This window comes from Poecilia reticulata, linkage group LG16, assembly GCF_000633615.1.
Source record: "Poecilia reticulata strain Guanapo linkage group LG16, Guppy_female_1.0+MT, whole genome shotgun sequence".
In the NCBI taxonomy this organism is placed as follows: domain Eukaryota; kingdom Metazoa; phylum Chordata; class Actinopteri; order Cyprinodontiformes; family Poeciliidae; genus Poecilia; species Poecilia reticulata.
The window spans coordinates 3,029,831-3,044,491 of NC_024346.1; the positions used below are offsets into that span (position 1 = coordinate 3,029,831).

General features: G+C 35.3%; 1 protein-coding gene across 2 annotated transcripts; it reads left to right on the top strand.

Annotated features, from left to right (window-relative positions):
• Positions 1-3,952: 3,952 nt before the first annotated feature.
• Positions 3,953-14,364, top strand: LOC103477719 (NACHT, LRR and PYD domains-containing protein 3-like). 2 transcript variants are annotated; one of them, XM_017309743.1, is made up of 20 exons: positions 3,953-4,206; positions 4,380-4,430; positions 4,816-4,899; positions 4,981-5,079; positions 5,460-5,520; positions 5,844-6,048; positions 6,424-6,517; positions 6,740-6,829; positions 7,175-7,264; positions 7,585-7,674; positions 7,996-8,085; positions 8,155-8,220; positions 8,314-8,370; positions 8,662-8,716; positions 9,240-9,456; positions 9,967-11,764; positions 11,851-12,024; positions 12,465-12,638; positions 12,720-12,766; positions 12,999-14,364. In XM_017309743.1, the coding sequence occupies exons 1-20, from the start codon at positions 4,091-4,093 to the stop codon at positions 13,499-13,501; spliced, it is 4,161 nt and encodes a 1,386-aa protein (XP_017165232.1). In that variant the 5' UTR covers positions 3,953-4,090; the 3' UTR covers positions 13,502-14,364. The 2 variants fall into 2 exon arrangements, with proteins under 2 accessions (XP_017165232.1, XP_017165233.1); XM_017309744.1 differs by lacking the exon at positions 7,996-8,085.
• Positions 14,365-14,661: the final 297 nt, after the last annotated feature.

A 14,661-nucleotide genomic window follows, 5' to 3' on the forward strand; every position in this document is an offset into this window, starting at 1 on the left:
CTGCTCCAGGGCAGTGTTTTCCTGCTCCAGGGCAGTGTTTATCTGCTCCAGGGCAGTGTTTTCCTGCTCCAAAACGGTGCTTCTTTGCTCCAGAGCAGTACTTTTTTTCACTAAGGCGATGTTGTCCTGCTCCATGGTGATGATTTTCTGCTCCAGATCGGTCTTTTCCTTCTCCAGGGCGGTGTTTTCCTTTTCCAGGGCAGTGTTTTTCTGCTCCAGAGTGGTCTTTTCTTTCTTCAGTGTGGTGGTGTTCTGCTCCAGGGTGGTGATTTTCTGCCTCAGGGCATTGTTCATATGCTCAAAGATGTCGCTTTTCTTCGTCTTTTCCTTCTCCAGTTCGGCGTTAGCCTCCATCAAATTTCTCATTTTTCTCTCAAATCTTTTAAGTCCTGATCTTTCTCCTCCTCATCTTCTTTATCTGGAGTCTGTCTATTAAAAGTCAACACGCTTCCATTTTTTAAGATTCCAAACAGCTTCTCAGCCTTTGTAGTTGAGGGTCTGGCTGAGCTCATTGTAACATTTTCTGATTGAGAAAGCGATGACTTGCTCTGCTCACTCATATTTGAATCCTTTGTTGAGAAATCAAAAAACTTTCGAACGTTAATCTTTACGAGTTTTCTCTGCGACTTCTGCAATGGCAATGACCGTAGAATTCAAGTCTGCAGCCTTGTGACATTAATGCATCACTCTTTGTGACATCAATTTGCGTGATATCACAAATGGATGTCTTTAATCTTTACTGATTAAATTGATTTCAGCTTTAAGTATTTAATATCTAGATTTTTTTATGGGAAGGTGAATTTTTCAGTTCAATTTGAGAAGTAATTTTGATAGGTAAAAGTAAATTTTTTGTGTCACATAGCGCAGGGTGCTGGTCTTGACTTGGTCTTGGGTTGGTGGTCTTGACTACAACTCTGCTACGTGGCTCCTTGGTTCCATGTCCTCCCTCACCCACCTTTTTTCCCCTTTCTGTTGGATTTCTTTCAAAATAAAGGCCACTAGTGGCAAAACAGTGAAATTCATGCTGTGTTAGGACAGGAGACCAGATGTTTCCATCCGTCGAATTATGATGCATAGAATCACATATCTAAGTCTAAACTATGTTAGAGAGTAAACACAACATGCTTTATCTGTGGCATTGTTCATTAAAATGGCACATTTCTAATTTATTAAAATTAAATATGATCGGTTCACTTAATGATATTAGTGATTAGGTAATCCATTAAGCAAGTACGTTTACTTTTAATACTTAAGTATTTTTAAAAGCTAGTACTTTTTTACTTTTACTTAAGTGCAAATGTTAATGTGGTAGTTTTACTTTTACTTGAGTACATTTTTGTCTGTGTATTTGTACTTTTACTTAGGTAAATTTTTTGAGTACTTTCTCCACCACTGAATTTACCATACATATTTCAAACATGATTTCATGTTGTATACATGATTGTTTAGAAGATTATTTTAGTTACATTTAAATAGCTGTACTACTTAAATTATTCTCTAGTTTTTTTATTTTCCTTTTACAATGTAGCAAATTTCTCAGGTGCAATATTTGGCAGCATCTCACAGACTGTATTATTATTAAGTGCTATGTAAGAACAGGTTTTGTTTTCTTGCATTGTTTCCTTTTTCCACTAGAGGGCAGGATTTGCCTCTAAGGAATATTTTTCTCAGGGTCACAGAGTCAAGCTCAATCTGCTGCATTTTCAAGTTTTTCAGATGGGTAAACTGCTTAAATCATAAGTGCTTTCAGTATTAGTAAAGTGATTTTACAACAGTTCCTTCATTTAATGGAGCTCTAATATCTGATCTCTAAACAATTTGACCATTTTTTTCCACCAGTTTGCTCTGTCTGCAGAATCTCCAAAGCATTTCTGATTAATCTTACCCTGTAGTTACTTTATTTGTGTGCAGCTGTTATATTTTTTCTGTGCACATGACTGCAGAACTTTTAGCTGTGTAGAAGTAAATAATACATTTAATAATAAACAAATAAATGAATCTACCAAGTGAGCTTTACAATCTGTGTGCAGGATAATAATTATACCACAGGATCAATGTGTGAATTACTGTCTAAAAATATTATTGAACTTTATTTTTATTTGATGAACTTTTTAATTTGGTATTCCTCCTTTGTTTTTGCCTAAATGGGAGAAATAGACATAAAACATTTTTCAACCCTTTTTATCAAAGTAGTTATATTCTGAAGTCCACTGCAAAGTTAATCAAAAAGAGGATATGATTATCTTTACTGCAACTATAAAAAATAGGACTTAATTCTTTTGCTTGTTTTTGTAATGTTTGGTTGTATTACCTGTTTAACAAGGGCAAGGTGTTCTCAGAAATACCCAGCATTCATTAGAGGCCAAAGGCAGGGAAAAGAAAAAACTCTCAGAGGTATTTCGACAGAGAGAAACAGCCTCTTCTTTGTTTTCATGGAATTCCAATGAAGATCTACGTGCTGAAAAAGTTCCTGGGTGTTTGATTCCCGGCCAAATGTAATATGACTTGACAGACGTTTGCACCTGAGGAATGATTTGCGATCAAATGAACAATGCTTCACTTGATTTCTTATTCTACTGGTCCAATGAAGATCTGAAAAACAAAATCTAGACTCAAAGAAACCGAAGCAAAGCTTGAAAAAGCCAGAGGTATGTTTAGAAGGTAATAAGTTGAGTTGAATTCGCTGTTTTTAAATGTACATGTTTGAATTGTTGGGGTCACTATGGGTTACTCTGGTTTACTGTGTATCATTACAAAGATGGAAAAATAAAGTGATTTTTTGATAAGATAATCAGCAATTTAGTAAAACAAAAAACAAAAAAAAACAAGAAATGTTTCTATTAATATCCTCCTTACATGAAACACTAATCAAACCTTTTATATAAATAAAGCACATTTTCCTTCCCACAGTCGCCACATGCTTTCTCAGGATGAGGAATTGCTGTTTGAGTCACTGACTCAATGCAGTTACTTGGGTTTCCTTATGCACATTAGTAAAACAATTAACAAATATAAACTGAATTTGTCAGGACTGCATTAAAACGAAGATTGAATTAGAAGCTATAAGTTAACTGGAATGAGTTTCTATAATTTGATTTGATTTGATTTGATGAGATATTTGTGGATGTGAACTGGAGCTGTGTACCTTGTAAACTGCAATGAAATTAAACGTGTTGGTCTCTGTCTGTTAAAGAGATTAGAAAACTAAACTGAGAGTTCAAGGAAGAGCAGAAATCCGGTTTGGTGTGTCGCTGAACAACCCTCCCACAGGGAGATGTCAGATAATTGCAAGAGTTCTTGACACAAATCCAAGTTCAAGAGGTGGTAAACACACCTTAAAAAAGTAAACAGGACTATTCTTCCAGTTACATCTGTCTGGATTGCAAAGCTCTCATGGAAACATTTGAGGTAAATGTTTTTTATACGTGTGATTATTGAATGTTGAAGAGGATTTTCTGCTTTATATTACGATGAAAAGCTGTTTTAATTGAACAAAATGTAGAACGCTGCTGAAAGTTAAAACCAGTTGGACGTGAAATACCAAGCTGGGATGTGGACACAGAGAGGACAGTGTGTGTTTTATGGTTCAAATGTTTTTGCTTTAATAATCACCTGATTATTATTCTTTAATAATGTGAGCTTTGATAAAGTTACTTAAGCAAATGTAAAAACAAGTAAGAAAAACATAATCAGATTGAGAAATCAATCTGTGTATTATCACAAAGAAAGGTATGTGTTTTCTTTTTTTAGTTTTTTACATGACAGGGAGGGGAACAAGTTTATGAATAATCTATGGAAACATATTGTTGCTAATGTCTGTGAAAGCTCAGATTCAAAACTACTTAATGTACATAACAATGGCAGTTTAGTTAATGAAAAAAAAAACAATACAAAAAGTATTAAAATAATAAATAAAATGTATACTGCCTTGATTAAATGTTTCATTATTGTTTCTCCATACTATAAAAAAGAAACAAATGGCAACAAAAAAGACGTAAAAAATCTAGAACTATCTCTCGGTTTTGGTAATCATGATTCAAACAATGTAGCAAAGATCAACAGCATGATGGCTTCATCCAACTAATGGAGAATGTGTTTTTATAAAGGAGTTTTTACAATGAGCCACTCTGAGGAGAGAGAAGAGGCCTGCAGCTTCTCAAATGAGGATCCGTTTGAGGAAAATGACAATGAGCTCAAAGCTCCCAGGTGAGATCAGATGGTATGATTTACTGTAGCGCTTTGAAAAAAAAAAGTTTTTGTGTACGTGCTTTCCAAAGCACATGCACCAGTCTGCAAAGTTATTTTTAAATCTCTACATCGGCTGCCTCTAAGCAACATTTTCTTCCACTTGAAGTCAGTAAATGTTTCACCTGTTTTAGGTCTGAGCTGGAAAACCAGAGATTTACAGATTTTCCTCTTGGTTTCCAAAGGTGAGTTTAGTTTTCAAGGTGAATCCAAACAGTTATTTTAATGTATCCATGGGCAATAACCTTGTATTGAACGCAGCCTCTCTATTGTTTTATCAGGCTTTGCTAAATGTTTTCTCATAGTTTTTCTTTAGCTTATTTTTAACTATATTTTGCTTTTGTTTGTGTCCTTGTTTTCTTTGTTTTTTTGCCATTTTCCATTTGATTTTACAGCCAATGATTTCCTTGTTTTGATAGTCGTTTAAGCTGCTTTAAAATGGTAAAACACAGTGTGTTATTTTAGAATATTTTACTCACTGAAACACTCAAATTATAATAACTTATCTTAATTTTTATTTGCAATTTTCACTTTAAGTTTGGTTGCATTTTGCCTGTCCATTACTTGTAGGGCTGATCAGGGGAACAGCCCTTCACCAAGCGTTTTATCCGTAAAATGTGGGAGATCCATGGATTACCCTGCTAAATTCAAAAAGTGAGATTCATATAAGCTTGCTCCCACTAAATTCTTCTAAACTCCTTACTTCTAATTGGATCCACCATTTGTTTCTGACAGGAATGAGACGAGAAGGTTTTCCATGCCAATAACTTTGTCCTTGCAAAGTGATGAATTTGAAAATGTTCCTGTCGGTTCTAAACGACGTTCATTGTCAGAGTAAGTCAGCTGTAGTTTTGCTCTGTAAATAAATTTTCTCAGATATACAACAAGGATGTTTTCATTATTCTGACCTGACACTTTTACAGGTATTTTAATGAACTGTATTGTCATGGTATAATGCTTATAGGATAGCATTTTACCATGTTACAATGTAAGTGTATACACAACTAACATGATAAACATCTTCATTTATTTTTTATGTCAGAGAAATAAAAAAACATCATTGAATGTTTATAGTTTTAAACACATTGCACAGCAGTATTATAAAGGATTGTTGGTAACAATGAAACATGACAAAACTTACAAAACTTATGAAAATGAACAGTATTTTTGTCTGTATGACACATTTTAACACATACATTGTGTTGTTCCCTCAGAAGGGACCAGCAAACATCAGAGGGATCCACCATTCAAACAAACCTGGATACAATATTTATGGTAAATATCGGTGGCTCAGAGTATAGCTTTAGCATTGAAAAAATAATCCCACAAATATCCGTCTACTTGTATCTTTGTTATTGTATTGTTCACATGTGCAAACTAAAGAAATGTATTGAAATTCATTATTTTGTGCTTTCAGTTGAGACATGTTAATACTAGAAAAATAGCATGGTATAAATTTACTCGCTCTGCAAAACTTTACATTGATGAATTGATAAAACTAATGAAATATTTGTACAGTCTAAACAACCATGACACTTTTACAACATTTTCCAAAGTGTTACAGCAGTAAGGCGATAACCCTTTTTTATTTCTTACAGACCCTTGAGAAGGACACTATTAAGTTTATGAAGAATGAGCTAAAGAAGATTCATGGGATTTTAGACAGAGGGGGATTACAAAACCAAGAAGAAGAGACGCCACATGAGCAGGAGAAGAAGAGAAGCAAACAAGCTATCCTGAACATCTCTCTGCATTTTCTGAGGACAATGAATCAAGGGGAGCTTGTTGATGAACTACTAAACAGTAAGATGATTACAAGAGCAAATGTTGCAGTGGATCTGTTTTTTTTTTTCCAATACTGAACGAATACATTAGAGGTGTTTATGCATCTCTTTAATACAGCAAAAATTTCAATGGTAACAAGTCTGCTGGTTTGGAAGCAGTCTTTTGGAAAATGTCAGTGACTTTTGTCCAGCACATTTTCATTAGCTGTCATATACCCAATTTTAATTTAAATTGAAATGGCTGTGTTTTAAAATGAACTGATTTGATTCTGCTGCAGCAAAAATGTTGTGCTTTCTGGTATCCATCGCTGACAGGAGTCAATTTCAAGATTTTGTAGTATTGAGCTCTTTCACTGTGACATGTTCACAACTTTTATGATATTTCTATGTAAAGGTGACTTCATGATGAGCCAATCTGAGGACAGTGATGAGACACAACTGTCCTCGAATGATAGACTGTCTGAAGAACATCAGACTGGATCTAGGAGGTAAGATGCAAAGGGATTCATCTATTAGAGTTAGTAAAATATTTCCCACCAAACATCACTCTATGTTTCTCTTTATTACAGGATTAAGATGAAGAGATAATTATTTTTGCTTTAACAATCTTATTTATTTGTTAAATCTTGTTTTGTCTATTATTACATCATTTCACCTTAACCAAGAACTAAAACTAGCATTTAGTATCAATTTTGTTTCCTTTGTTCTAGATCTGCTCCTGACACACCTTATAATGATTCCCCAAGCTGTGTGTCGATAAAGAGTGACAAATCTATGGATTACCCATTGAAATTCAAACAGTAAGATTGTAGACTTTGCTTTCTGTACAGATATGCTCAATGCTGTCTCTTGTCAGGAGTGAGCAGAAAACTGTAGTGATCCAAAGTGACAAATCAATGGACTGCCCTGTTGGTTTAAAAGGAAACATTAATACAGTTTTATTCTGTGTTATGCTTTTAAATCAACAACTCTTTGCAGCACATTTGTTTAATTTGACCAACAGTTCTTGGTAATAGGATTTGGTTAAATAGGATTTTTCCTTAAATCCTATTTTGTCTTTCTTGGTTATGGTAACTTAATTTACCATAACCAGTAACCAAAACCAGCATTCTGTATCAATTTTGTTAATGTTTCTTTTGTTCTAGATCTGCACCTGACACAGTTTATAGTCCTTCCCCAAGCTGTGTGTCCATGAAGAGTGACAAATCCATGGATTACCCACTGAAGTTCAAACAGTAAGATTTATTCAGTTTTAATCATTTTGTAGACGTTGCTCTCTGTACAGATATACCCATTGCCGTCTTTTGTCAGGAGTGAGAAGAAAACTGGTGATACAAAGAGACAAATCAATGGTTATCCTGTTGGTTTGAAAGGGAAAGATTAATACATGTTTATTCTGTCCTTTTAAATCAGCAGCTCTTTGCAGCAGCTTTGTTGAAGTTTACCTACAGAATTTGCCCTTTAATCTTACTTTGTCTCATTAACTCATTTTACCTTAACCAAGAACTAAAACTAGCATTCTGTATCAGTTTTGTTAATGTTTCTTTTGTTCTAGATCTGCACCTGACCCAGTTCATAATCCTTCCCCAAGCTGTGTGTCCATGAAGAGTGACAAATCCATGGATTACCCACTGAAGTTCACACAGTAAGATTTATTCTGATTAAATATTTTTGTAGAGGTTTCCTCTCTTTACCAATCTGCTCATTATTGTCTTCTGCCACTAGTGAGCAGAAAACTGGTGATACAAAGAGACAAATCAATGAGTTATCCTGTTGGTTTGAAAGGGAAAGATTAATACATGTTTATTATGTCCTTTTAAATCAGCAGCTCTTTGCAGCAGCTTTGTTAAAGTTTACCTACAGAATTTGCCCTTAAATCCTGTTTTGTTTCTCATTAACTCATTTTACCTTAACCAAGAACTAAAACCAGCATTCTGTATCAGTTTTGTTGGTTCCTTTGTTCTAGATCTGCACCTGACACAGTTCATAATCCTTCCCCAAGCTGTGTGTCCATGAAGAGTGACAAATCCATGGATTACCCACTGAAGTTCACACAGTAAGGTTTACTCACATTTAATATTTTTGTAGACGTTTCTCTCTCTATAAACCTGCTCATTGTTGCCAGGAGTGAGCAGAAAACTGTGGTGGTCCAACGTGACAAATGTGTGGATTATCCTGTTGGTTTGAAACGGTAAGATTAATACAGTTTTATTTTAGTTTATCCTTTTAAAATCACACTTCTTAAATCTTTTTCTGATTATGGATAATACTTTCTTTCCTTCAGGGCTTTGGTGAAAACAAGAAGCTGTCCTGTAGATTATCCTACTGATGCCAAACAGAGGTAAGTAAAAATGACTTTTTTCTTTGACTGTGGTGGATTATGGACAATTTTTCACTTTTAATATTTTCTGTTTCAATATTATTAGTAATTAAAAAGCCCTGCAAGAAAAGGTTTTAGTACACTTACATTGGTATTTGACTAATAATTTGTATTATTTTCTTTCAGGAGCAAATTTACTTTATGCATTTCAATAGCAGATAAATGATAAAAGCTAATTCAGCATCTTAGCAATAACAGTGAGTGAATTATAACTGTCAATTGATAGATTTTTATTGTTTGTTTATGTTAAAGTTATTCCCACCACTGCCGAGCTCACAAGAGGCCAAATCTGGACTCAGTATTTCAGGTAAAAGTACAGAAAATGTTTAACTAACTGAGTTGTTAAAATCTAATGGTTCCAGTGGAATTTAAACTTTGAATGCAATGAACTTTAAAAAAAGAAAATTTTTCATTATATTTTTTTCCTAATAAAGGATTGTGTGTTTTTAAAATGTTTCTTCAGTTAAATGTCCAGTTGAGGTCATAAATATTTGCTGAACTAAAGCAGATGCTCTTTTATGGTTCCTGAAAATGTTAACCTCTCATCTAAAAGGATTCTTTAAATAACTGACTAAATGTTTGTAGCAGAGGTATATTGAAGCTTTCAGCACTCCAGATATTAGACTGTGCCGGTTTCAACGAGCAAATCAAACTAGTCCCCAGTCTTGTTCCCATTACTCTGAAATAAAATTGACTGTAGCTTTGATAAATTAAAATTCAGAATACTCCCCATATCACCGCCATGATCATATTATGATTTTTTATTTACTACATCCCTGAAAGAAATGTGCATTAAAACATTTTAAGCATATACCATTGTCTTCTTGCAGATTCTTGAGGAAATCATTGTTGCTTTCGTGAAGACTGAGCTAAGGAATCTTTATCGGCTGTTGAATCCAGAACACTTTCAAACCTCCAATAAGAAAGATCAGATGATTAATTGTGACGATGAAGAAAAATGGAGCATCAAAGAAGCTTTTGTCCACTTAACGCTGGAGTTTCTGAAGGGAATGAAGCAACAGAAGATTGCTGAGTTGCTGCACAACAGTAAGAGCAGAGGAGGGATTATCCTGATTCACTTTTTCTGTCCAGTCATCAAAATAATGTTGGGAATGAAATGGATTAAAGTGAACAGATGTCACATTTACAGTTATAGTCTTCAGAGAAGTTTTATTAAAGAAATGATGGCTTTTCTGACAAAACCATGGATTTATGAAAGAATTAAAACCTTTGGAGAGACATACTCAACTTCATTTGTTGCATTTATTTTTATTTGGACTTACACTATATACAGTAACTGTAACTCTTACTATTAACTTACACAGTGGGACAATGCTGTTTTCAATGATCTATCGCTCAGTTACTTGATTTATTTAAGATTTCTGTTTACAATTGTATCCTAAAAAAATCAGAAAGCTTCCTTTAATGAGAAATTATTGTCATGCTGCTTAAAATAATGCATTATTTAGAAAATAAATACCCATGACCATGCCACTGGAAGTCAGGAGCTTGTACAGTTTGATGTTATCTTGTAAAATGTGTCTTGTTTTCTTTCAGAATGCCTTATGGCCAAGTGTCACTGCAAACTCAAATCTAATTTAAGGAGGAAGTTGGCATACATATCTGAAGGAATCGCCAAAGAAAGAAATCCAACTCTTCTAAATAAAATCTACACCGAGCTCTACGTCACTGAGGGAAAGCCTTCAGAAGTCAGCTGTAAGCATGAAATAAAACTGATTGAAAGAGCTCACTCAAAGCCAGAAAAACCAGAAAAACCAATCACTTGTGAAGACATGTTTAAGCCCATTACTGGAAGTGATAAACCAATCAGAACAGTGATGACAGAGGGAGTGGCCGGCATTGGGAAAACAGTCTTGACACAGAAGTTTGCACTGGACTGGGCAGAAAGCAAAATTTACCAGCACATCCAGTTCATGTTTTTGGTTCATTTTAGGGATCTGAACATCCTGAAGATGAAAAAAATAAGTTTGGTTGAACTTATTCATCTCTTCTTTCCTGAAACCAAAGAAGCAGAAATCTGCAACTTTGAAAAGTTTCAGGTTTTATTCATCTTTGATGGTCTGGATGAGTGTCGGCTTCCTCTGAACTTGAAGACTAACGACAATCTGACAGATGCTACACAACACACATCATTAGATGTTATACTAACAAACCTTATCAAGGGGAGGTTGCTTCCTTCAGCTCAAGTCTGGATCACAACTCGACCTGCAGCGGCCCATCAGATCCCTCCTGAGTTTGTTGACCTGGTGACTGAAGTCAGAGGATTCAATGACCCTCAGAAGGAGGAGTACTTCAGAAAGAGATTCACAGAGGAAGAGGAAAGCAGAAGGATAATTTCTCACCTCAAATCATCAAGAAGTCTCCACATTATGTGCCACATCCCTGTCTTCTGCTGGATCTCAGCAACAGTTCTGGAAGATGCCTTTAAAACGAAAACCAAAGGAGAGCTGCCCACTTCCCTAACAGAGATGTATGTCTACTTCCTGGTGGTTCTGTCCAAGGTGAAAAATGTGAAGTATGATGAAGTAGCTGAAGCAAATCCCCTCTGGACTCCACAGACCAGGGACATGATTCAGTCATTGGGGAAACTGGCCTTTGAGCAGTTAATGAAAGGCAACCTGTTCTTCTATGAATCTGACCTGATGGAGTGTGGCATTGATGTCAGCGTAGCATCAGTGTATTCAGGGGTGTTCACAGAGATTTTTAAAGAGGAAAGGGGGGTATTTCAAGATAAAGTGTTTTGTTTTGTCCATCTGAGCATTCAGGAGTTTCTAGCCGCTCTTCATGTCTATCTGACATTCACCAACACTGGAGTCAATCTGCTGTCAGAAGAGAAATCTACAAACATGAAGTCCCAAATGTCCAGAGAGACATTGGATCTCTTCTACCAGAGTGCTGTAGACAAAGCTTTAAAGACCCCAAAGGGACATCTGAATCTGTTTCTCCGTTTCCTGTTGGGTCTTTCTCTAGAAACCAATCAGACACTTCTCAGAGGTCTTGTAATAGACACAACAGCAGGAAGTGGTTCCAATCAAAATACCATTCAGTACATCAAGGAGAAGATTGCAGAAATCATGTGTCTGTCTAAGAAAGCCAATTTATTTCAGTGCCTGAACGAGCTGAAGGACTATTGTCTTGTAGACGAGATTCAGCAAACTCTGAGATCATCAAAACTGAAAACAGAAAATCTTTCTCCTGCTCAGTTGACAATTCTAGTCAACATCATGTTGTCTTCGGAGGAGAATCTGGAACTGTTTGACCTGAGGAAATATCCAGTTTCACAGAATGTTCAGTTGGCTCTTTTGCCTTTGTTCATACATTCTACCAAAGCTGTGTAAGTAAAAAAAAAGCTAACATATTAAAATACGTATTTTGAATTAGACACTAAGTCTTCTTTTCTTTTTTTTTAAACCTGTTTAGGCTCAGCTACCTTGCTCTGACAGAGATGAGCTACACTCTTCTGGTCTCTGGCCTCCAGTCTCCATGTGGTACACTGAAGGATTTGGACCTCAGTAACAATGACCTGCAGGATTCAGGCATGAAGTTGCTCTGTGAAGGACTTTGCGATTCAAATTGCAAACTGGAAACTCTGAGGTCAGGAATTAACTGTTTCTTTACCACATGAAATTTAGATGTATGTTATTTGAAACCAGGAATAAGTGGTTAACAACGCTAACTAAAGATTTATTTTGTTAACCTTAAGACACAGTTTTAGTCCCACTTTAGCGACTTTGCCTCTATATTTTGTATTACAAAGAATGTAAATATAATTTCTCATGTTTCACAGCCATTTTGTTTTCAGGAGAAAATATGCACACGTATGTGCACGATCTGGTGACCAAAACTCAAACTGCAAAAGTGCCTGGAGTATTTTTATAACCAGAAAAGTGTTATTAAAGTTAATTAATTCATTTTAACATCTGAAATGGACATGAGAAACATTACCATTGTTTCAACTTTGTTAAGCAACCTCATAATTTCAACAAAAACACTTTCTATCAACATGTATGCATTTATTTTTTGCTTTTGTTTAGTTTGTCAGGCTGTCTAATCACCAAAGAGGGCTGTGCAGTTCTGGAATCGGCTCTGAAGTCCAACCCCTCTCACCTCACAGAGTTGGATCTGAGCTACAATCATCCAGAAGAATCTGGAGTGAAGCTCCTTTCTGCAGGACTGAAGGACCCAAACTGGGCATTGCAGACTCTTAAGTATGTAGGGTGTAGACTGAACACACATTTCAGCTATCAGAATGTTGCTGGTTAATTTCTAGCCTTACTGTTTTGTTTCAGAACGGAACCAGCTGGAGCTCAGTTTTTAAACCCTGGTCTGAACAAATGTGAGTACTTTGTTTTGTTTTGTTTTGTTTTTTTTTAGCAACCATTGACATAGTTTGTCCTTTGCAATTTGTTCTTTGGTTTGTTTGTTTTTGTTTTTCTTGGAGCTCTAATAATATCTTAAATTGATTAATACTATATATACTATATATTTGCTCTCATATTACGTGAGAGAAAAACCCCCAAACAAAAATCAATGTTTCTGCACTTCATAACTTCCTGTCTCTCCATCAGATGCCTATGAACTCATAATGGATCCTAGCAGTGCTCACAGAAACCTTCAACTCTCTGACAACAACAGAAAAGTGGCAATGGGAGGAAAGAAGCAGCTTCATCCTGATGATCCAGAGAGGTCTGACGTTTTGGAACAGCTGCTGTGTAAAGATGGTCTTACTGGTCGCTGTTACTGGGAGGTTGAGTGGAGAGGAAGAGTTTCCATCGGAGTGACGTATAAAGGAGAAAGTGATGACTGTGGTGTTGGAATGAACAAGCAGTCCTGGACTTTGTTGTGCTCTGATGATGGTCTATCGGTCCAACACGGAAACAAAATAACACCCATCCATGGAGACCCTTCAAACAGACTGGGACTATATCTGGACTGGCCCGGGGGGATTGTGTCCTTTTTTGGGGTCTCTTTGGGTAAAAGTACCTACCTTCACTCCTTTACTACTAAATTCACAGAGCCAGTTTACCCTGCTTTTGGGATTTCCACTGAATCATCTCTGTCTTTGTGTTAGATGTAGTACTACAATCGAGGTAATCAGAAGATATAATCCTTAAGTATATCTGTCAGAGGTTCGGTAGCCTGGTTTATTAAACTGCAAACATCTTCATCTCTATCTTAATCCAAATTCTACTTTGGATGTACATACAGAATGTACGCCACACAAAATCTTTTTTTTTCTTGATAATTGAATCTGTTAGCATCTATTAAGCATTTTACAGGTTAATTATTTGTTAAATTGTAAATATTATTAATGAACCAAAACTATGCTAAATACAGATGTTAGATGAGCTATTATTTATTATTATTATTTTGTATTCCTCCTAGCCATGTCAGTGTCCTGCTGTGATTAAAGAGAAGAAACTGCTGGGCTGATTGACTGAGCAGTGGAACAACTTTCCTGCCACAAAATAACATCTATATTTAAAATTAGTTTGAAGTCAACCAGGAGAATGTTTCTGTTGTTTTTATATTGTTTCTGTATTCTGATACTAAACCAGTTTTAGAATTTGCTGATACTAAACTATTACAAAACCGTTAATTCTAGTAAACATGGTATTGTTTCATACGAATTTACAGCAACCAATCAAACAATGCATCAGTATCCTTTGAAGCTATAACTTTGTGTTTCAGCATTGCTCTAACATTTAAATTGTGTTTTGGTTTGTAACCTGCTGTTATGCAAACAGCAGGGATTTTGGACAACATAAATATCTGCTGCAGGTTTAATTTATGTATGTTTGTTAATAAGATCCTCTCATTGGCATCATGGAGTGAGTTTCCTCTGACCTGCTACCCCCGAATTTTAAACTGATGATAGATTAATTTTTTTATTTTTGAAGTTTACTTTGCTAAGTGACTTTTCATATTTTGGTTATTTGGAATTAATATATAACTTTCACTGAAATATTGATGTGAGTTGTATAGATATACATTAAAATGTTTAATAAAATGTTTGCTTGTTTTTCTGATCTTGTTTTAAAGCTTTTATGTTTTTTCTCTGTTTTTTTTCCCTTTGCATAGGTAAGGCTTATTTTTTTTCCATATTTGAAAACAGAATATGACCATGTAGCTACATTTATTTTTGATAATCTTTGACAACATACACTGAAATCAATTTTAAGTCCTTTACTTAAGGAACAAAAGCTTAAAAACTGCTATGAATAAAGTAAA

Bases quoted from the DNA above. Each gene is read 5' to 3' on its own strand.
- LOC103477719 (XM_017309743.1), top strand. From the start codon at position 4,091: ATGTGTTTTTATAAAGGAGTTTTTACAATGAGCCACTCTGAGGAGAGA. The intron at 6,049-6,423 runs GTAAGATGATTA...TTCTATGTAAAG, and splicing joins TGTTGATGAACTACTAAACA to GTGACTTCATGATGAGCCAA. The intron at 9,457-9,966 runs GTAAGAGCAGAG...GTTTTCTTTCAG, and splicing joins TGCTGAGTTGCTGCACAACA to AATGCCTTATGGCCAAGTGT.